The 22,879-nt window shown below is 41.0% G+C and overlaps 2 protein-coding genes across 8 annotated transcripts in view; one reads left to right on the forward strand and one right to left on the reverse strand.

Annotated features, from left to right (window-relative positions):
• tcf7 (transcription factor 7) overlaps positions 1–16,695 on the forward strand; it is a 62,690-nt gene extending 45,995 nt beyond the window's left edge. The window contains exons 6-13 of one of the 7 annotated variants that reach the window (XM_029519596.1): positions 348–435; positions 4,065–4,154; positions 5,887–6,006; positions 6,691–6,853; positions 7,154–7,261; positions 8,202–8,249; positions 10,641–10,689; positions 14,450–16,695. In XM_029519596.1, the coding sequence (XP_029375456.1) occupies positions 348–435; positions 4,065–4,154; positions 5,887–6,006; positions 6,691–6,853; positions 7,154–7,261; positions 8,202–8,249; positions 10,641–10,689; positions 14,450–14,517 (734 nt within the window). In that variant the 3' untranslated portion in view covers positions 14,518–16,695. Of the gene's footprint in view, positions 1–347; positions 436–4,064; positions 4,155–5,886; positions 6,007–6,690; positions 6,854–7,153; positions 7,262–8,201; positions 8,250–10,640; positions 10,690–14,425 lie in introns of all 7 variants that reach the window. The other 6 variants (XM_029519599.1, XM_029519598.1, XM_029519600.1 and 3 more) reach the window with 6 other exon arrangements.
• An 88-nt stretch (positions 16,696–16,783) lies between these two features.
• Positions 16,784–21,948, reverse strand: skp1 (S-phase kinase-associated protein 1). Its single transcript, XM_029519603.1, has 6 exons — positions 21,800–21,948; positions 21,012–21,111; positions 20,806–20,879; positions 19,844–19,987; positions 17,957–18,097; positions 16,784–17,484 (listed from the first exon to the last, which is right to left on the reverse strand). Exons 2-6 carry the CDS (start codon positions 21,106–21,108, stop codon positions 17,449–17,451), a joined length of 492 nt encoding a protein of 163 aa, XP_029375463.1. The 5' UTR covers positions 21,109–21,111; positions 21,800–21,948; the 3' UTR covers positions 16,784–17,448.
• Positions 21,949–22,879: the final 931 nt, after the last annotated feature.

Below are 22,879 nucleotides of genomic sequence, written 5' to 3' on the forward strand. Positions count from 1 at the left end.
CAGTGTAACACAAACTCCGGCACACAGTCAGATTCCCATCCTGTCACAGTGTGTGTCTGAGTGTGTGACCCATGTAAAGAGCATCTTTGTGCTTAATACCAGGTTCCCAGACTACTAATGGTACTTATTGCCCCGTGGACTTGGGGCCAGGGCCACAGGCCAATGACCTGACCTTGTGCTTTTGTGTTAGTGTGCATGTAATGTGTCTGCCCTTGTGTTTAACATGTACATTAGTAGAAAAATTGCAGCATGCTTAAAATGTTTGTGTTTTGTGGAATAATTAGCTACATTATGTAACAGAGATAAGAGAGATTATGGTGATGTTAATAAATGTGTGTGTCCTCCAGGCGTTCACAGGCACCAGTCCCAGGACCTCTCAGGGTACTACTCCCTCCCTCCAGGCGGTGTCAGCCAGATCACTCCCTCCATGGGCTGGTGAGTCTCGCACACACAGCTGCATGCGCTGTGACTCACACAGTCCTTTACTTGTGCTGGCCTTGACACAGTCATTCACCAACATGAAAGGAACACCCCAAGTTGGTTGTAGGGCTGCAAATATTACTCAGCTAATCGATTAGTCGACAGGTTAAAAAAAAAATCACTTTAAGAGTATTTTTATTTTTCAGAAATCATTTTAGTATTTTCTTAATTCCTATCATTCACTGTTTCTTGCTTTTGAATGTAAAGGTTTTCCCAATAACCATAAACTAAATATTTTGTTCTTTTTTTTTTTTTTTTTGGGACAAAAAAAAAGCAATTTGAAGGTGTCAGTTTTGTGATGTATACTCACCCAATTTTGACATTTAGAAAAAAAAATTAATCACAGTCCTAAAGTGATGCCATGCTAATGTTGGGTACAGATTAATGACGGTACATTAAGGGGGGGGGGGGCATATTAGAGAAGCAGCTGTAAACTGATGCACTGAGCAGCAACTATCTTTCTGAATACAAATAATTCTCTCTCTGAAAGCCAGGAAGAAAAACAAGTAGAAAAGTAGAAAATCCAAATGTGCACTTGTTATCAGCTGATTTTCTGCATTTTATAAAAGAATCTCTGAATATCTGGCCAGACGTTAAACCTGAATGTGTCAGTCATATGTTGGGGAAAGTCTGATGGGGAATTTTGCATGTTAAGCATGCAATCATTCAATCAATTTATAAGCAAACTAATTAATAATGAAAGCAATCATTAGTCAGAGACATCCTTCTGTTCTCACCATTAACCTTTAATTCATAACTTCTCATGAAGTTGTAATTTTCCTCTATCAATCTTCCACACATTACATAAACTCACGTGCACACACCCACTGACCTAGTTTATTAGTGCATACATTACTGTCTCACCTTGCGTTGGAGTGGTTAAAACAAGGCCAGCTCTCATTGAAACCACTGCTTTTAATCTCTGGGGTTGCCCTGCAGCCGGTGGCCTCCGGTCGGAACAAAACGAATGTGGACAACTGCAAAATGAAAATGAAAAATTCAAACAAAGCCCTGTTGAGTAAAAACTCCCTATTAACCAAAAAAAAAAAAAAAAGAAAACCCCTCCTGAACAGCGGTGGAGTCTGTGTGTCTAGTCCTTTAAGTGCATGTTTACGCTGAATGAAATCAAATTATCACTAATGATACTTCATATCCTTGAAGGCAATTCATACAATATCATGGTCTCACTTACAATATCTTCACTTCTAAATGTAGAACTTGCTGTTGCTCTCCAGATGTGGTGGATTCTGGGAAATATTGGCAGACTCCTGGTTGATTCTGGCCTTCAGTAAACTCACTAAACCCCCCAAAATTGAATATCTGAAACTGGTGTCTTTGGAGTTGATGCACTGCTCTGTGCTTTGGTTCACTGTAGCATAAGTGCAATCAGCCTTTGTCTTCATTTTCACAAAAGATCCCTGTGGGGACTGAGTGGCAGCAGCAGAGATGGTGGTGATGTATAAAACTTTGCAGAGTGGAATGTCTAAAACAGCCACATCTGCTCCATATTCACGCTTTCCATCATTTTGTAGTCGATTGTGAGCATGCGGTGTCATGCTGGTTGATTGTGAATGTCTAATGTCAGACTTCCAATGGTTTATGGATCAACACAAATCCATTTATTACAACCTACTGTATCTTTGCTGGACAAAATCCCCTGCAGGAACAGTTAAAGGCTTACATCAAATGTCACAGAGATTTGGGACGGAGGCTTAAAACTGTGTGTGTACATTTGCTTGCATGTGTGTTTATGTCTGTTTTCTAATGTTTGTGTAGGAAGAGCTGTCTGTCCCCAGACAATTCTCAAATCTGTGATTTCCAGACATTTTTATCTTTTTTGGACAAAAACACTTAGCTCTGGATTTTCATAAGTTTTATTACTAGCTAATCTCCTTTAACCCAGATTATCTGCTTGTTTTGGCTCCTTGTAGAGGACATTTTTGTTAAAGGAAAAGGAGGAAGGGAAAGCATAGAGAATGAGTTGTAAAAAGTCAAACTGTTTCTTTTGTCTTGTGGATTAGCCTGGTCTCGTATATTTTGTCCCTCTACGACCACCTCCATGTGCCCCCCTCCAGCTGCGAGATGGTCAGTCAGTGGCCTTGGATTTAGGATCAGGATGATATCAGGACTTATTTCAGATTGGGATGCTGTGTTGGGAACATGAGTCTTGCAAAAATTGTTCATTATTAAAAACTTAATGTAGAACTAAAGTGGGATGTGTCCACATTTGGGTTTTTTTTTTTTTACTGTGAACACATCACAGTGCAAAATCATCTATATTTTCAGCCTGTGCTGCTGAAATATCTTGTATACTTAGCTCTCTGTAATAAGAGTTGCAATTATTGTTCAGAAGTTAAAAAGCAACCCACAGGGATGAAATCCCTTTGTTGTCAGTCAGAGTAAAATATGGACCAAAAACACCAGACAGGGACTGATACAACAAAGTCTGTCTAGCTTTTAGTTTCATTCCCAGCATACTTCTGTGCAGCCACACACTTCGCATGGAAGACATTTTTATGTTTGAGTGTGGCATCACTCAGGAGATGCTGTCTGGAGAGATTTTGATGTGGCTGATTCGTCTGATGTTGTGAATGAGGTCTGTGGACCAAAAACAAATCGCAGTGTTTCATGTATTCCTGGATTCTGATGGCCTGGCGTGTACAGCTCCGTCGCAGACAGAAAACCGGATCAATATGCCTCTATCTAAACAACATTTGACCTGTGTTGTTGTGAGCTCAGTTAAAACAGGATTATGGCGTGAATGGTCCTCCAGGAACTGATCACAGCCCAAGCCTCTGTGTCTACTGTACATGTAGCACAGCCTTCTGTGACGAAGAAAAGGAGTGTGCATGATGATGATGATTGTGAGGGTACTTTAAATGCTTAATGTGGATTGGGTTTCATGTGTGTGCATGCACTGGAAGAAGAGGATGAATCAGTTGAAAGTGGGGGATGGTTATGTTGGCTCTCAGGAGGTACAAGTGTGGTCTTCTACATATCAAAAGGGTCTTGCTCAAATCTCAACTCCACCGTCGACCCCCAACAGTGTGTGAGCAGGGGTGTGCTTCTCCTCCCGGTAAGTATTGACGCACAGCTGCTGAGAGCCAAACAGGCTCTCTAAGGGGCATCAGCTGAACAGAACAGAAGTGACCAAAAAAAAGAATTAAACAAGGTTTCATTCATTTACTCCATCCAAAGTTTATTTTTCTTATTTATATTTTCACATAGAATGTATATCATGGCAATTATAGGCCTTAACACATGGTGTATATAAAGAGTTAAACGTAGGTCGTATTTATTATGAATAATTAGAGCTAAAGGACTCAAAAAAGGGAAGAAAACTAATATGTATGCTTCATCGCTACATCGTAATGGGGAAGAGATGTTTTCAAAATACAAATGATGATGTTATTTGATTGTATCTCATTTTTATGAAACTGAATTTTAAATCATGTAGAAGTGTTATTAAATTGACCTACAAGACTAAACATCCCCACTGGGTGTTTTACCTGCAGCAAAGTTTGACCTGTAAAGCTAAAAGGCAGCAACCTTTGCCATCTCTCCCCTCTGCTGTGCTGTGGCAGGCAGAGCCAGTCAGTCTATCCTGCTCTGTCTCCCTGTGGATTCAGGCAACCCTACCCCTCCAACCTATCCAGTGCCTCCTCCTACTCCAGGTACCGTAGCTGGCTGGTTGGACCAAAGCCGAGAGAAAATGAATGAATTCAAAAATTCAAAAAGCATCGCTCTGCATCATCCACTCCTGTTTATAGCACATTTAAAGTGCCTGAGCAGGAGTTTTCCATTCACCATGGCAAACCCTGCTCTCTCAGTTAGCATTCATTGGGCAACTTCTGTAAAAGTCATATTACAACCAGTGTGCTGCGAACAGGACGGGTTCAATGCTCTGCCAAAACTGCTGCTGCGCAATACGAAAAGCTGACATGCACACACACGCGCACACACACTCCTCCACCCCAAGTATCATCAAGGCTTTAACTGCTTGTTCTTTGCTGTCCCCTTTATCTCATTTCAGATTTTTGCTGTTGATATTCCTGATCTATGACACTATTCACTGTTAAAAGCTAATCTATCAGTTTTTTTGTCAATGTCCAATGCAGCAGGGTTTTTTCTCCTCCGAGGAGACACAGCAGAAATGAATTCAATTAGTGCGGCTCTTGTGACACCGCTGTGAGTTCGGTGTTTAGTAGTTTTCATTTTGTTTTACACTCATTTGAAGCTGAACCACAGAGTGCATGCACATTCAGGTATTAAGTATTCGGTTCTTGGAAAAGGCAGATGCTTTCTCACCACGACTATGCTTTGTTTGTTTGAAACACAGCAGACAACCTGAAAACCACCAGGCCTCAGTCAGTGTTCTGCATTTTTCATGTTAGACCTGCAGTAGGCCGCACAGGTGGGGGGGGTTGTCTAAAAGCAAAAGGGGAAGATCTTTAATTTCTACAGATTCAGCCATTAAATTTTTCATGTGTGATTACAGGTCACAATATTTTTATTCCAGGATAGAGTTACGGCTTCAAAGGAGAAATGTGGCCTCCGTATTTACAATAATCTTTTTTCAAGTTATGTGTTGTTAATTATGAATATCTGTTTGTAAACCTGAGTTTCTGAAGTGCACCTACAAGCTGCTCCTCTATGAAGTTAAAAACAAGCATTCAGAATATTTTGATTCATTTTTTGGCTGAGCTGTTGCTTATTGCTGCTTTCCTGTCAGTCAGACTCTGCCTTTGAAGGTGCTGAAAGAAACTTGTCTTTTTCTACCCAGAAAAAATTTCTACTGGTACTTTATCTGACTTAGGGAGAATATATCTAGAAGTGAGATCCCATTGTTAATTGTATCTTTTTTTAGATGCAGAGATAATATGATGAGCTTTGAGGGCACTGACCTTTTGAACAAGGCAGTGTTTTTATTGAGGGACGACTTTCCTCATTTCACTAATGCGAGGCCGCCCTCTAGTGGCGACTTATGCTTATGTCTTTAGTGAATAAAAGACAAAATCACACAATCAACTCCATGAACCATCAGCTGATAACACTTCATCAGCAAGCGCATAGTCATTCATATGGTTGTTGTATGACAAAACAGCTGATTCTTGTCAGGCAAAAAAGTCACACACACTAAGTTGATGTCAAATCACTTTCAGCACCAAGATAATCAACCAAAAGGCTTTTCGCGCTCTCAGGCTCAGTGCTTTCCAAAACTCTGGCTCTTGCTTTGATGGTCTGTTCTCTCTACTTTGCACCTCGACACATGTCTCTGAACTAACGAGGCTTTTTCTGTCACTCTTTGTGTCTTTTCTGTCATTCTTCCACCCCCACTCCCCTCCACTGCTTTTTTTTTTTTTTTTTTTTTTTTTTTTGTTTGTTTGTTTTATTTGCCTCCACCAGGTTCTCTCACTCTCTGATGTTGGGCCCATCGGGCATGCATCCTACAGGGATACCCCACCCAGCCATAGTGCCCCCTACGGGCAAACAAGAGCATGATCAGTATGACAGGGGCATGTATGTGTAAGTGCTGTTAATGTTTATTAATGTCTACGCGCCAAATACAACTTTACCAATGTTTTTATGAGATTTTAACTCTGGATTCCACATGGGAATAAAAATTAACTAGTTAAGATGTTTAAATTTAAATATATTTACAAAAGGATTTCTGTAAAGTCTTCACTGTAAATCTCGTTGGATAAAAGTGTCTGTCAAATAAAGAAATAATGTAAATGGAAAATTCAGTAAATTAGATTTAGAATAAAAAAAAGTACATGTATTTTAATTAAATTCAAACATCCCATTTTTTTGGCATGACTGAAATAAAATTAAAGTACATGATTATGTGACTAGAGCACGATGAAGGACTTGGTTTCCTCCAGGCAGAAATCTTAAATTTGATTAAAGGTTAAAGCTTAGTATTTAAAAAGAATCTACAAAAGCAAAACAATGAAGAAAGAGAAAACGTTACACAAGTAACACAGTCTATTCAATTCAGCTGTAATAAATGAAATATTTTTCTGAAAATATTATACATTAATTCTTGAAGGCTAGTTTTGTGTTGCTGAGAGTGCTGCTAATGTTCATGCTGACTTTTTCTGAGTACCTGGATAATTATTGATGTCCATCTTTACTGTGGTAAAGTCATCTCTGTAACCCTAAACAGACAAAAACTGACTCACTCCTTTAATGCCACTTCCCATTCAGGAAACCACAGGTGGAGCCCAAGCGGGAGAAAGAGCCCAAGAAGCCAGTCATCAAGAAACCCCTGAATGCCTTCATGCTTTATATGAAGGAGATGAGGGCAAAGGTCATCGCAGAGTGCACGCTAAAGGAGAGTGCTGCCATCAACCAGATTCTAGGGCGGAGGGTGAGCAATACACGCACATTCAAAAACACACAAACATACAAAAAACTGGAGAAAAAGCTCAGTTTTCATGCCAGGCTGTAATTGAATGCATGAGGAACAAAAGAGGACCCTTCAAAACTTGTGCTACTCAGATTATATAATTGGAGGTACTGGGATAGATGATAATACATTGTGAAGAGCTCAGCTGCAGACTACACCATATCCAACACTGAGGTTGGTGGAACCTGATCTAAATACCAAGAATTTTTTTCTCATTTTTCGTTTTGTTGTTTTTTTTTCTGTGTGTGTGTGTGTCCCCAGTGGCATGCACTAACCCGGGAGGAGCAGGCCAAGTACTACGAGCTGGCCAGGAAGGAGAGACAACTTCACATGCAGCTCTACCCAACCTGGTCTGCCAGGGACAACTACGTAAGGACGATCTGTTCTTCCTCCTCTTCTCCCCTCTTCCTCCTCCTCTTCTTCACTGAATGTTTTCCTTTTGCCATTAAAACTCCAGGCACTACTCGAAGTTTTAGGGGAAAGCAGTCACTCTGCCTGTGTCATACAAAATTGTGGAAAGTCATGAATTTTATACGTGGGTTGTCATGGGAACCATCTCTACAGTAAAGAAGTATCTTAGTTGCCATGGTAATAACACTGAATTTGCAGTTTTTGAGATAAAGAGTAAAATATTCAAATAATGTTGTATTACCTCACAATTTTTACAAAAATCCATTATATCAGTGTAAAGCTGTTACATCATAACAATTATCCACTCGCCATTGCTGACCCATAAGATACAACATTGAAGGAATATGTGCCTGAAATTACAAAAAAAAAAGAAAAATCATAAATCCAAAATTTGGATAGGTTATCATATCATTATGTAATATGTATTACACACAGTAGCAACACACTCACTGACTTACCAGATGCTGATTTTGATATTTAACAAACCTAAAGCTGAATCTGATGAAATGGTCAAATGGTTAAAGCTCTGGGCAAAAACAAAACATTTAATAAAATCAACACCAAGAACCAGTTCAACCCCTCAACTTCTTTCCTCTTTGCTTTGATTCTCTCTCAATAATTGTAAGATGCAAAAAAAAAAGAATAGGGTTAGTACTTAATTCACTTACTGACTACTGTCTCATCAACCTGCATGAATATTGGCTCCAAGAGCTGTCAGCCAAAGGACACAAAGCATAACAACACTCTGTTGTAGTTTGGGTTTATTAAATACGTTTCCAAGAATCCAGGGCTAAATCAGACCTGTGGTGCATGCATGTTAGTCTAATGTTTGGTGGATATGCTGTGTCTGGGCTGCTGTGTGCCTCTCACTTGTCAGTTTGCTGTTGAACTCTTGCAGGAGGCGGGCCTTAGCGGGGTCGCGGGGGAAAAGAGTAAAGCTGATTGGGTAGGGACACATCTTATGGTGGATTTATGCCTCTGTGGTGGAAACAATGAGTATGTGATGAGCTGCATGAAAGGGGTTGTGGGTACTCCTGTGCATAGTTTGCATGCACCTTCCAAAAACATGACTCACACACATCAGCCTCACAAACAACACATAGCAACAACAACAGCAGCAGCATCAAGAAGAAGGTCCTGATAGGTCAGTTGTGGATCAGAGTTATTACGTCGTGCACGTTGGTTTCAACTGTGACACACAGAGGTATAAATCAACCCGTTTTGCTTAACTAACAGAGAGCAGGGCCGCATGGCTGGCCTCACTGCCTCGCTTCCTTGGTTTTTCATTTCACTTATTTTATTTTTTGGGGGAATGTGTTTGAAATATAGCCCCTCACTTTTTATCAGTGCAGCTGGACAACAATGGCACATGGTGTGATATAGAAACACACATTTCCATTTCAGGTTTACTAAATCCTGAGGTGAAGAGGAATAAAAGCATTGTGTTGTCAGAAATCTAGCAGAGTAGTTTCTGTTTCTGCCCCTCTTTGCTGTACTGTCTTGTCTCTCTGTAGCTGACCCTGCTGAACTCACAGGCAATCATGGCACACAAGTAATGGTTGCACCTTGCTTTGGCTGTGGTTTATAATGTGTTGATCTGTAGGAATGCATCATGTCACAAACGCAGTTTCTTTTTTAATATCATTCTTCATTTGTTTTTTGCAAATCAAATTTTCATGCCATTTCACGGCGAAGCAGCTCAAATTGCAGATTTTTAAGCAGATGTTTAAAAATAAAAGCCCCATCTCTGTCTGTGGTGAGTTATTTCTGACCCCACAACTGGAAAACACCCTCATGTTCTCTTGTGAGTATGTTGTAAACCAGAGCTCTAGTAAACTGTGACCATAGGCGGAAGCTGTATGCATCGAGCTTCACGTTGCAGGCTCTGTTTGCTTAGCTGATATGGACCAATACTATGACAAGCGTGATATCGAAAAATCCTCCTGACTTGGTGTCATCCTGACAAATCGACATATACTGCACTCAACTACGGGGCCATTTGGGGGGCAACTTTAGACTGCATGTTTAACCCTTTTTTGGTATTTTTCTGATGGCAGCAATGAATTTTGCTCCATCAACCATTCTGCAATAGTTCAGCAGCAGCCAAAATAAAACAAATCATTACTGCAGGGAGCAAAAGCATTACATTTGTAACTTATTTAGGCACTGACCAACACATAAATAGCAGAGTATCTTCTGTGGTGATGACATGTATACAAAAATGCAGGTCTTCAAGCCCATGCTTGCAATATTGCCTGTTGTATTTCATGACACCTCTTCACTTCCCATCACCGCTGACTTTTAAGCAGTCACTGGACCTATGAGCAAAACAGGAAGTAAAGAAGTTCCACATAACACCCACAGAGCTGTGGAGGGTCTCTCCTCCAACTAACTAAAACCTTTGTTTTGTTTAGTTTTTTCTTTTCAAATATGAAAACTTCCATGTAGTGTATGTGCACGCGGACACACACGCATACACAAACGCCCACTGGCATCAAGCATCAGAGAGGTGCAGTTGCAAGAGGAGTTGTTGTAACCACATAGACTCAATGCTGTCAGCGCTCTGAGGAGGGCAGACACTGACACATAGGCAGTTGATTTCTGCACCCACATCCTTCATATCACCCAAAGATGAAGCCTCACCTCACCATCACTGGATCTGTGTGAATCGCTCTGATGTTTATCTCAACAGCTACACAGTTCAATCAGCCTTGAGACAATGAAATACCTGCTCAAATATGAAAACAAGGTTTCTGGTTGCAAGTTAATCCAAAGATTTTTTTAAACTCATTTGGAACTGATTTTAAAGGGTCTCTTTTTCAACAGCTAGTTTCTGCATGAATGGGTTTTATGATCAATAATGCAAAGTATTTTCTTTTCCTTTTTCTTTCTTGCTTCTTTTCTTGAAGGTGGTTGCCTGTTTTCTGCTCTCCACTTTGTACTTTGGTTGCTACAATAGATTTCCATGACTTTACAAGATTTCTGTTGGGGACAAGGCCTGATCATTTTTAACATCATTCCGAAAGGGAGAGGTCATGTTAGGGTAGTTAAAAAAAAAAGAAAACAAACATACAGCAGCTAACAGGGAAAGTCAAGAGAAATCCAGAAAGAAAAGAGAGAACAGCTGCACGGTCCCATTATCTTTGCTAATGACGGGCTGATAACTAATCAAAGTCACCCTGCTTGAGGCAAACCAGAAGATATATCAGCCACAGTCAAAAGTCTGTAAATAATTTCCAGTCTTGATGGTGAATTTCTAAAAATTCAGTTATTCCAACAGTTCAGCCAAACTCATGTCTTGTTGATTTTTTTTTTTTTTTTTTTTCCCCTCCGACAGGGCAAAAAGAAGAGGAGAAAAAGGGAGAAGCAGCAGGACTCCAACACAGGTAAAGACCCAATGACAAAACATCTCCTCTGTCTCTTCAGGCCAGATACTGCGGCACCATTTTTCAGAAGGAGTAATCAAATAGCCAGTGTCAACTCTGCACTATTTGAGTGAGTTCAGTTACACTTGAACTTGCGTTGGCGCTCTGTAGCACAACATTCTTGGTGTTGTTGAGGCAGGATGTGTATCTAACGTCAAACCAACCACCCACTCTGCTTTCCACGTAACCTGAATTGCAATCATTCTTATCCCCGGTGCAAAAAAATTTATTTCCTTATCATAGTTGGTTTGAAGGTTTAAAATATCAGTCAGACGTCATAGCAGTTCTTCAGCTTGAAAATATCTTTCAGTTATTATGTTAAAACCACAGATGTTCTCAGTTGATCACATGCTCCACCAGTGTAAATGCTAATATTATGGTAGTAACCAGCATTAGCATGAAGCAGCCTAAGCTAGAAAATATAAATGTGAACCATCACACAGTTGTGCCAAGTCTGGTTTTGGTGCAGACAGGAGTTTTGGGTGGTCAGCCGATGCTGGTGCCATTTGTGGGCTCAGCCTGAACTAGCATGATCCTGATCAGAAACCTTTGTCAACAAAATGGAAAAAAAAAAAAAAGTCAAGATTTTCATCTTCGTGATAATCAAGCTCATTCATAAACTAAGTAGTTTATGCAGTTTGACTGTCGGGTGGCCAGCATTAAACTCGGCACTAACAGAAGCCTTCTACTGCCTTCTACGAGTTTCTGTGTCTGTCTGTATGCTGGCTCGCATGCAGAGTGACTGACATACTACGGTGTGTGTGTGTGTGTGTTGGGTGGTTAGTGTGATGTGTGTGTGTGTGAAATGGTTGTTGCTATGCTATAAGTAGCTACTAACAGTTTGACTTGATGGCTCTCTCTGAACCAACCAGTGCTTTCTCCTGCTCCGATAAGCTCTCGTGTCTCTTTCTACATCTTCTTCTGTCTTTACCTCTCCTCTCTCAGTCCTCGCCCTCTAACCTTTTATTTTATATCTGCTTCCTTCTCTTTTTTTTCCCCACCTCTTGTTTTGTGCATGCTGTGCATTGTGCTCAGACCCGGGCTCTCCTAAGAAATGCCGGGCTCGCTTCGGCCTCAACCAACAAACGGACTGGTGCGGTCCTTGCAGGTGTGTAAACCCCCCCCCCCTCACCTAACCATCTCCATCCACTCATCTGTGCATCATTTCTTTCAAATGTAGTTAATCAAACGTCAAAGGCAGAGCTGCTCTTGAGGTAGCAATAATCAAATTCACAAGCTGCCATGACCTGAAGTTCCTCACTGTTTTGCCCTTCGGCCATTTCTTTAGTCTTATAAATTTTTCATCTGTGAATGATGTTACCAAGCTCCATGCACCAGGTCAGTGTTGTTATGTCTGCCTGAACAGCAGCTCTACCTTCAAACTGAGCTCTGCATGCACTTCTGTCACTAACTTGCAGCTCGGTATAAAGAAGCTTTCGATCCATAAATTTGTAGTGATATATTAAAAAGATAAATATACACAATCAAAGATTTTTACTGATGAAAAAGTACCACAACTCCTCTAATATAATCTACCTTTGAGCGGATTATCACTGTCAAATCAGGTAAATCAGGCCCCACATTAATGAGGTTAGTGTCATCCAAGCTGAGGGACATCAGTAAAGCTCCAGTCCAGAAAAGGATCGTGGTCGAAATCAAGTCCTACATCTATTGAATAAGTGGAGATCAAATAAAGAGCCAGTAAAGATCAACAATCTTGCAGGTCAAAAAAAATATCCATTGACTTCAAGCGAGGAATCAGAGGTGAAGTAAAACACTTGACCCAGATTTTCTTCTTGCATCACACAGACCCTTTTGACGTTAGTTTGGTGAAAGGGGAATACCACTCAACCCCCCAAAAACCCTTCAGAAAGTGCTTTGGAAAAGGATAGTCACCTGTCCTTATTTAAAAAACTAACACAACAGCTGGTCCATGTCGGAGGAATGATATCAAACATATTCTCATCCACACTGATCTTTCTTTTTTTACCTTCTTTTAAATGACAGAACTGAGCGCAGCACTGCACATTAATGAGGCCTTTTATTATGTTCCTGGCATCTTCACATTTTCTGACAGATTTATGAAGCATAGCTGTTTGAATCATAAAATAAATTCCTGAAAGGGGAAAAACAGTCAAATCCATGAATCCAGGCTCTGGTTAGAATTCTGCAGGGACTTTAGTATTTTCCCTGATATAAGCATCAGGAATCTTGACACAACCTGTGCTGTCAAAGCCTGAACTTGTACGAGGTGAGATAAAACTGGGAATTTCCCCGTTTTCCCGCCCAGAAAGCTCAGCAGACAGCAGGAGGAAACGTTTTAATTTCTCAGGGATAAAAAAAAAAAAAAGCTGAAACAGCTTTACAAAGTTAAGTATTAATTTAATGATCAGATACTCCAGGAGCACGAGAGCTGTGCATCCAAACCGAGCTAAGCTTCAGTGCCGAGAGCTACAACACCGATCCAAGCGGCTTTTTCTCCCCACAAACTTTTCTCAATTCCCTTTCTCTGTAATGGAGCAGAAACATGGAAAGGGGACAATATAAATCATCCGAAGGGGGCCTGTCATCACCTCACACTGTTTCAGTCACAGCGGGATTTACAGTAGATGACAGTCGACAGCTTCGCTGCAGGAATCAGGAATCTGTGTGGTTCTGCAGAAAAACTTCTACCACAACAGCCCCGTAGCAGCCCTGCTGTCTTCCCCACCATCACGTCATGGAAATCTGTGTGCACGCGTGTGCATTTGTGTGTGTGTGTGTGTGCGCGCGCTTGAGTGTGTTTCGGTTTGAGAGAACAAAGGGGGTGAATGTGGTTAGAACAAATCCTTATCACCACAGCTCAACGCACATACACTCTCCCTGCAGCTTTGCATTTTGACAGCGTTCTCATGCCCATCTGCTTTCAACTTTCTCCATTCATGCGATGTGGTAATGGGCGCCTTTTGATGGTGAACTCTAACATTTAGAAATCACTTTCTGTCGCACTCGTTCTCCCCCTCTCCCTCTTTCTCTGTCTAAATATGGCCCAGTGCCTTTTCTTTGCGGTCAAACCTGGTGACTCATATCATATTCTGGTAATGATCATGGGATCCTGTTAACTGCTTTGATGCTGCGCTCAGCGGTACACAGGACTGCTTTTGAGTTTAACACCTCACTAAGCACAACACTGTTGCTGTATATTAGTCTGAGGCGATATTGTTTGGTGGGGGTTTCTCTGTGGACACCGTGTCAACACCAGGAGGCTGTTGGTGTTGATTTTGCTCATTTTAAAGAGCTCCTTGTTGGCGCTGTTTGGTTTATTAATTATAGAGTTGAGTGGTATTCCCTGCTCTCATGTGATGAATAGTGACTCATTAAACAATGATGCTTATTAACATTCAGCAACAAATATCAATTCCTTTTGTTGTTTCTTGCCAAGAGTTTGACAATTACAATAATATTATTCTTCTGCCTGGAGGCATTTCATTTAACTTGGCATACAGACTGAGCAGAGAAGCTCTCATCCAAAATTTTTGACATTTAAAACTTCCAATAGATTCTGTTTTTACTTATTACAGATGTACATAGACAGACACTAATACTTTTCTGTTCATTATGATATTGCGTTGTGTGTCCATCTGTTCATTGACCTCAGTGTGAATGATGCATCTCCACTGAAGCCTGCTGACATTTACCATCCACACTTTATTCACAGATAACTCTCTCTGACTGTTCCTAGGAGGAAAAAGAAGTGCATTCGCTACCTTCAAGGAGGAGGCTGCCCCAGCCCAACTTCTTCAGATTTAAGTGCTATAGACTCTCCTCCCCCCTCTTCCTCCCCCGCTCGCCACCCTCTCTACCAGCACCAACGCCAGCGCCCCCACTCCCCCGGCTGCTCCCCGCCACCTCCCTCCTCCCCGTCGACACGCCTTCCCTTGTCTCTGCCGGCACACACCCACTCCCACTCGCGCTTGCCCCTCGAGCTTTCTGCTGGCAAGCGCGGCAACCTTCAGCAGCCCACAGCCAAACACACCCACACACACCTGGAACTGTCCGCCAAGCAGACCCACAGCTCGACGGCCGCGCTGTCTGCCGCCAAGGCCGCAGGACTTTCTCTAAAAGTACTAACAGAGACTCAGTGATTCAGTTAGCACACATTCCTGACCCTGCTGAGCTCAGCGTCCTCCAGAGCCATGAAGATCACCCCCACCCCCTCATGGTCTCGGTGGCAATCAGCATCTCCCAGTTCAGGGGCTGCATTTCCAGGCCAACCGGTCAACAAGATGTGGTCACTTCCTTAATTGTACAATCTGGGCAGCCTGGAAGACTGGAAATAATACACAAGTCCATCACGGTCAGCAGAGATGTGGTGTCACACGGTCTGAACTAATGAAAAGTCTGTTAGAAGATGCTTTTTTAAGCAGAAAGTTATTTGTTATATGCGCAAAAGAAACAGAAATGGAGAGGATTTTCAGTTCCTGAGTCAATTTAAATAATCAGTATTATAATCAGAGAAAATTAGCAGCAGCGTGAGTTCACAAGGACTGTCCTGCTTAGAAAAGAAGGCCCAGACGACATGCCTTCAGACCTGCACTGAGGGTGTAATTCATCTTTGGCTTGTCCTGCTGCAGTTAAACTCCACTGGAGTTAGCAGTTATTCTGACAGGGCTGCTCTGCTTCTCAGACAATATGAAAATAGAAGAATAAGAAATAATTTGAACTTCTGTGCCATTTTTGCTTCCTGCTTCGTGACCCTGAGCTGACCCATCTTTGACCCCCAAGAAAAAACAGTTTCGCAGATGAGCTCTTTCTCTAATGCATCACTTTCATACAGTCCATTTAGGTTTCAGTTATCATTAAAGGAGCAGCAAGACTGTATTCAGCATTTCCCTCCACGTCGGGGGGCTGCAGTCAGACAGAGATGCCACCACCTTCCCGTCTTTTCCCCGTTTCCATATTACCCGTCATTCATCACTGTTACTGAGACAAACCATTAATCCACGAGGGGCCGCGAGCAACCAGCAGACCAGCAGAACCTCAGCTCTGAACAGGGACAGACTGACTATCAAAACTGCCATTTTGTCTGTTTGACTTCATTGTCTTTACATTTCTGATTATTTTGAGAAAGAGAAATTTGACGGAAGGAAATTTTTTTAAGAAAATAGGATTTCCAGTAGGTTTAAAAAAAAAAAAAAAAAATCTTTCTATGAGAGGATTCCCTCTATGTTACATTATTTCTATTTGGCACTTTCAGTCCGTCAGTCTCTTGCTTTATCAACTCTTACATTTTTTTGTCTTCATGTTATTTGAGGTATTTTTGTGTAAATCTCGTCAGGTCAGTTTTTGTTTTTATTTTTTATTTGGGGTTTTTTTTTGCTGGTGGGGGAACTTGAAGAAAGACAAGGCCGTTTTCCTTTGACTGAACTTTTTGCAGCTCCAACTAATCTGAGACCAAACAGGTACTATAATATTGTATTGTGTTGTAAAGTTTTATAAATGTTTACATATGTTTTTATGTTTAAAAAAAAAGTGAAATGACCAAAAAAAAAAAAAAAACCTTTTAGTTTTCACCATTTCTAAAAGCAATACATTTTAGTGTTTGTCCTCTTGTGCAGAATTTTACTTTTGGCCATGTGTTACTGCAGCAGCGTTCAAATGAAACCTAATGTTCAAGTCTGCATGTTCCAACTTTAATGTAACGAGAAGGCATTTCAAATAAAGGCATCGATTTCCTTCCCAGCTTTGCAGCTGCAGACTCGGTTTCCAGCTGTGTGGACAAACTGTGGGCTGAGCTTTTGTACAGCATGTCTGTTTTCCTCCAGCAGAGAGAGCTCTTGTGCTAGAAATAGCTTGTTATTTGAGGCTATTTGCTTCACCAGTGGGAACGCCTCCAACACGTCTTTTGTGTTTTTTAAGCTTTGAACGCCTCTGATGTATTACTTGTTTTATTTTTTGGTTGATGTATTAAAAGTTATTTGAATATCTTGTCCACGTCCGCTGTTATTACAATATAACCCCATTTCAATAATGATGATAGTGCTCCTGGGACCATCAAAACAAAAACAGACACCAAGCTTTTTTATGTTTTATTTACTCATTCAGTATGTTTAACCTTCCCAAAAGCCAGCTTATCCGAAGTTTCCTTTTCAATACAACATGAATCAGAAAAGAGTTACCCTGCCCTGTGTGAAAACACGTGTACTTCAAGTCCAAAAGACATTTAGCAAAAACAAATCCATGTGTTCCATCTGATACATCGCTTTTCCTTTCAGCACCTCATCCTTCTCTTTACATTGTTTCACAAACAAATGCGTTTACAGGGCAAAAGTAACAATCACCCTTCATAACCTTTGTCAAAAAAGCCATTTTATTTAATCAATTAACCTAAAAGAAAACAAAAGTCCAGTAAAAAAGACAACCATAGCAATTAATAACTGGAAAGATATGAAAGAACTGTCTTTTAATCTTTATGGGTACAAAGCCATGAAACTTTTTTCATTCTGCGAATACACAACATGAAAGTTTGGAAACAGAAAAGAGTTTCTTCACTTAAATTAATTAACACCACACAGGCAATTTAAAGTGTTCATGCTACTGGTATACAGAAGGTGAGGAAAGGCGACGGGAGGGGCCATCGGCTCTAAATATACTAAATGTAAATATTAACAAGTATGAACAACGCCAGTGCAACCAGTTACAGGGACAATCCTCTTCAGTGAGTGTTGGCAGGATCTTTCCCTACTTCTCTTCGCACCACTGGTTTTCTTTGCGTACCTGTGGAAGAGAGGAGGGACGAACAGACTAAGTTTCCAAAACCGTGTGCAGAAAAGGAATCACACAGTGAAAAGATTATTTATATCAAGCAATATTCCAATACAAAGACATTCTTGTGGTTAAATCTGATGTTTCTATGTTTAAAACTACTTAAAGCCCTTCGATCTGGTTTAGCAGGAACTAGACAGAAGATTAAAGCAAAGTAACAATTGTGTGAAATGTTTGCATTAGAACCAGAAGGAACTTCTCACATAACAATATTTGTGGACGTTGTGGAAACAGTGAATGATTCAAAAATATTGATTAAATGAAGGATTTAGAATTGTCTGTTTTTTTACCTTTATTATCATTTTGATTTCAAAGTAAACTCAGATATTACATTATGTAAACTTCTGTAGCAACTGGAAACTTTTAACTCTTGACTACAAGGGTTAGGGTTTTGTGACAGACAGACGATGGATGGAATAACTACCTGGGCTTCTTCCTCCTCTGTGAAATCATTTTTGATGTTGAAAGTCTTCCTGATCTCCTCTGGGGTTTTGCCTTTGATCATGTTGGCCACCGTCTTGCAAGTGACATCTAGCAGGCCTTTGATGTCCAAATAGTTGGCAGCCTAAACAGACAAGACAGCGGTGAGAGAGAAAAGTGAGGGGGTGGCAGTGAGAGAAGGGCTGTAACGAATGGACGCCTCTGAATTTTAGGGAAAATATCAACGGGGGCGTGTTTATTAACCAGCCAAATTTTGTTTTAAAGACGTAACAGAACAGAAAGCTGTCAACGCACAGAGACCAGAATGCAATCTGTTCAGCCAGTTCATGTCTGGAGGTTACGATCTGAGGAATAAAAATGTGGCCAGAGGGTTGAAAGGTTGCAGAGAATACTCAAACCCAGAAACAGCTGCCAGGTAAGTCGTAAAAACACACTGGTCCTGTCAAATCTTGGAAGGATGGAGAAGATGCCATCATCTAGTCAGTCTCCAGAGCACATTTATAAAAAAAAAAACAAAAACAAAAACAAACAAAAAAAAAACCATCACACTACCATATATCTAGTTCCAACAGTTGAAACAGTGTTGATGCCCTGCAGTTACGACAGCACTGGACTGAGATCACGGACCTAAACATCCACTCCCCCGATGTGTCCCAGTGAACTCTCATCCTGGAACAACCTCTGGAACTTTATATGCACCATTTGGTGACCACTCAAGCATTGCATTCATTTTATGCTGACACAGGATCAGCTACTCCTCCATAGCAGCCTCGGGCTTCATGCACGTAAACATATTCAAAGAGCAAGAGAGGTGCCGTTTAAAAATCAGCTCAAATGACAGACACCGCATCTTGTGTTTCACTTCCTGGAAGCTCAAGCCCATTTCCCAACCTCTGCTTGGGTTACCTTTCATGTGTTCTGCCCAATTTACCTTCACATGTTGCCCGCAGAAAACAGCCTGCTCTCTGTGAGAGTCACCCAAACCACCCATTTTACAGCTGTTGCTAAGCAACTTGTGTGTCACTCTCAGCTCTCCAGTGAATTAAATGTACAGACCACAGAAGAAGAGCATCACAAAAGCCATTCGCACCAGGGTCTAGTAAAGAGTGGCACTAAGGCAGGAAGTATCCAAATCAGAAGTCCAATAAACACAGACAAAAAGATTTCAGTGGACTTTGGAGTGACTGTAAAACACCTCAGGAAAATCAGTAAACAGGTCAAAACAACCAAACATGGGGGGAAAATTTCTACTTTTAGGGCTACAGCTTTTTAATGGCAAAGTAAGCCAACGTCAGAGGCAACCATCCATCCAGGTCACCTCTCTTACAGAGCATTTTCCTTTCACTCAGTTCCAGGTAGAGTCCTGGCTGTTCCACCATGCTGTTGGAAACTGTCAGGACAGCAGAAGTTTTTAGGAGCCTTCTCCAGAGCTCTGCTTCAAGACAATCTTGTTTATAAGCTCACTTGACAATTAACAATTGAATATTCTTTTTCTAGATCATTTTATGCCACTATTATGGTGTAAAACTATAGTGTTAAATAATACACATACGCCTACAACTAAATCCATGATGCTAATGTCAACAGATGCTGAAAAACAGAAACAGTCGTGGGCGGAATTCTTCACTCATGTGCCAATAGACCATAGCAGAATAAGGGGGTGCAACAAGAAGATAACAATAAAAGCACACCAGTCAAACCTCAGAGAGTGGAAAACAAAGTGGAATGCATTCCTATTGGCACCATGAAGAATGGAAGCGAATGATTGTGGCCAGCTCAAATGATCGGGATCCAGTGATTTCGTTAAAATTGTGACAGGCCTAATACTAGCTCAATTTAATTTACACATATTAAAACAAATTGCATTTACCAGAATTAGTTCAAACAAGGTGCCTTGGTCCACTTTAAGGAATTCCTGGTCCCACACAGGGATGTCATCTGTCCTCTTCTCCTTGTTCTCATCATCCTCAGGAGGAGGGGGGTCATCTTTGTGATGGGTGCACCACTGAATCACCTGAAAAAACACACACACCAAATGTAAACCAATATGCACGGCAGCCATCATCTCCACATTTCAAATTGCACACAAAAGGTATACAAGACCAAAAGAGTTACTTCTCTTACATAGAAAAAACACAAAGAAACAAGCCTTTGCATCCTTCTGTCAGTCTGATCTCAAAAACTAAAGCAAAGCCAAAACCAAAATGAAGAACCTTTCTGTAACCTGTTTGTTGACTAAGTCACACCACATAAACACTCAAGTACCAGCTTTTTTTGGTTCCAGCTCCCTTAAACATGGACAGCTTCAGTGTATTGGAATTACTGGAACACAATTCATTAGCGATAAAAGTGGCAAGATTCAACAAAACCTCATATGAAAGGCATACCAAGTACACAGTAAATAGATACATTACCAATGTGTGTTCACTGTATTTTGTATTCAAACAGGGTGCACACTTATGAGTGAAAAACAATGTTTTGTTTTTTTCCTAGTTCTACAGGATTCACATGAATGAAAACAACTAATTTGCCTAAAGGGAACAGGTCTGCATGTCTGTTACATCTTCATCCCCTTAAATACACAAGTCAGATTAAAAACATGGCAATCTCTGCGAAGGAATCCTGTATGTGTGTGTGTGTGTGTGTGTGTGTGTGTGTGTGTGTGTATATATATATATATATATATCTGTGTGTGCGCACGCATGTGTGTCATGTGCTCTTTACTAAAACTGGTCTGACAGTTACAATACTTAAAGTAAACTACTTGTTTCCGCATAAAATTCATGTCATAGTCATGTCGTGTGTGTGTGTGTGTGTGTGTGGACTTTGTACCTTCTTGAGGATGGCTGCATTCACATTAGGGAGGGGAACTGGGTCGTCATCTCCTTCATCATCCATTCCCAAATCTGTCACAGAATACATGAATCTCAAGCATCAGACTGCACAATACCCATCGAAGGTGAGGCGCATTGGTTCAATGATAATTTATCCACCTCACAAAATGGACTGGGAAGTTTGTGATGGTTTAAAAGTGATACCTTCTAACATGGTCTTGATGGTGACAGACTGCTTGGCTATCTCAACATCCACCTCGAAGATTTCCCCATCAGAGCTCTGTAGTTTTATCGTGGGCATTATCTGCAGAGAACAACAATAAGAATAAATAAATGAAGACAGTAAAATATGACGGCATGAACACAACAACATACATTTGGATTAACCAGAATAAGCTTTCACATGACCCCAATTTTATGCCTGGTTATTGCTAATGCTGCAGCTACCAAACTACTAGACAACTTGTCTGCAGATCACAGTTAACACTGTTAGTTATTATATAGATACAGTGGAAGTGCTAAACTCGTAACAAACGCTGACACAGTTTAATTTTACCAACGTTATTAGCAGGGACAACACAACAGACAAGTGGTTAGCACTGAAGCGCTAACGTTAACGACATGCTAACCAACGACACGCAGGCTAACAAGCTGTAATGCTAATAAAGTGACAAGTCTGATGTCATATACATTTTACAAAAGCCCAAGAGAGGTGAAAATAAAAAGCCACAAAAAGCCTGTGTGTGCTCTCCGTGGTGGACAACGGCCGTCTTAAACAGTGCGCTAGCTGGGCAGCTCAGCTAGCATTACCACGCACAATGCTAGCATATTAGCTTAAGGCTAAAGCTAGCGCCGTAACGTCAGTGAGGCCTCTTAGCAACCACATCCAGGCAAACATGTCTGCCAGCAAAACAAGCGAAAACGGGGAAATGAACGCTGGGACCTCGGTCTGTGGAGGCGAACCGGCTGTCCACCGGCATGCTCGACGTTACCGTAAATGTTTTAATTCAGATCCAGAGGTGAAAGTCCCCCGTAGTCAGCGGTGGGGCCTTGCAGACGCGGAGGCTGCGGGCAGCGGCTGGATGTGTGTGGATGAATCGGGCGGACCTGGCGCTTTGTGAGCGGAGGGAGGAGCGGGAGGGGGCGGCTTTCCTGTTTACCTAACCCCGCTATCGTGCGCTCAAACCCCGCTATGTGACGCACTTGTGTGGTGATGAAGCTCTTATCACAATATATAAATGATAGCGTCAACAAATCCACAGAGCTGAAATGTAGGATTTAATATCTGAATTCCGTGTTTTGTATTTTTTTTTTTTTTTTTGTTAACATTTGCGTTTTATATGTAATGACAAAGTTTCCGCAGTAATCAGGTGCATTCGTGAATGCAGCACAGGTACAATGTTTCCCTACAGCTACAACTGTATATTTATGTACAGTAGGTTTGTAAATGCTGCTTCTCAACATTGTACTGTGTTAAATGTGATTTGAGTATGACAGTATTTGCCCGTTGGCAGAATTAGACCACCATGGAGTGGCGCTTTTCTCCTTCCAGCTGATTCCATGGTGCTTTCAAGTCCCCCCCAGAAAGCTCAAATCCCCAAGCTTTAGGATGCAAAAATGCCTTTCTACGAGTTGCATCACTCCAGTTTTTTCATACACAATGCACTTGAACTTAAGAGTTTCCTTGCTCTATAATATTTCAAATGTCAGGCATCACAGATCTTCAGCTGCTGCAGTTGAGAATTTGGGGCAAGTAAGTACAGTAGGCCTGCTGTATTTCATAAACTGTGTAGGAACTGAAATAGGAAGAGAACATTATGAAAGACTAATTTTCATATTTCTTTTACAATGTAAATCTTGTCCTTTTTGGCTCAGTTGCTGGCGTTTCAGTTATTTACAACACATTTCTAATTTCTGGTAGTGCTTGAAAAAAAGTTAAAGGCTGCAACATCTAATATTAAAATATTAATGATGTGGTGTTAAAGCTTGCAATTGTTCATGCTGACACTATATTATTTATGCTAATTGGTGGAACTAGTTTTTTGTAGAGGAAAACTTTTTTTGATTAAATA

Source organism: Echeneis naucrates, chromosome 14, assembly GCF_900963305.1.
Source record: "Echeneis naucrates chromosome 14, fEcheNa1.1, whole genome shotgun sequence".
Lineage (NCBI taxonomy): Eukaryota > Metazoa > Chordata > Actinopteri > Carangiformes > Echeneidae > Echeneis > Echeneis naucrates.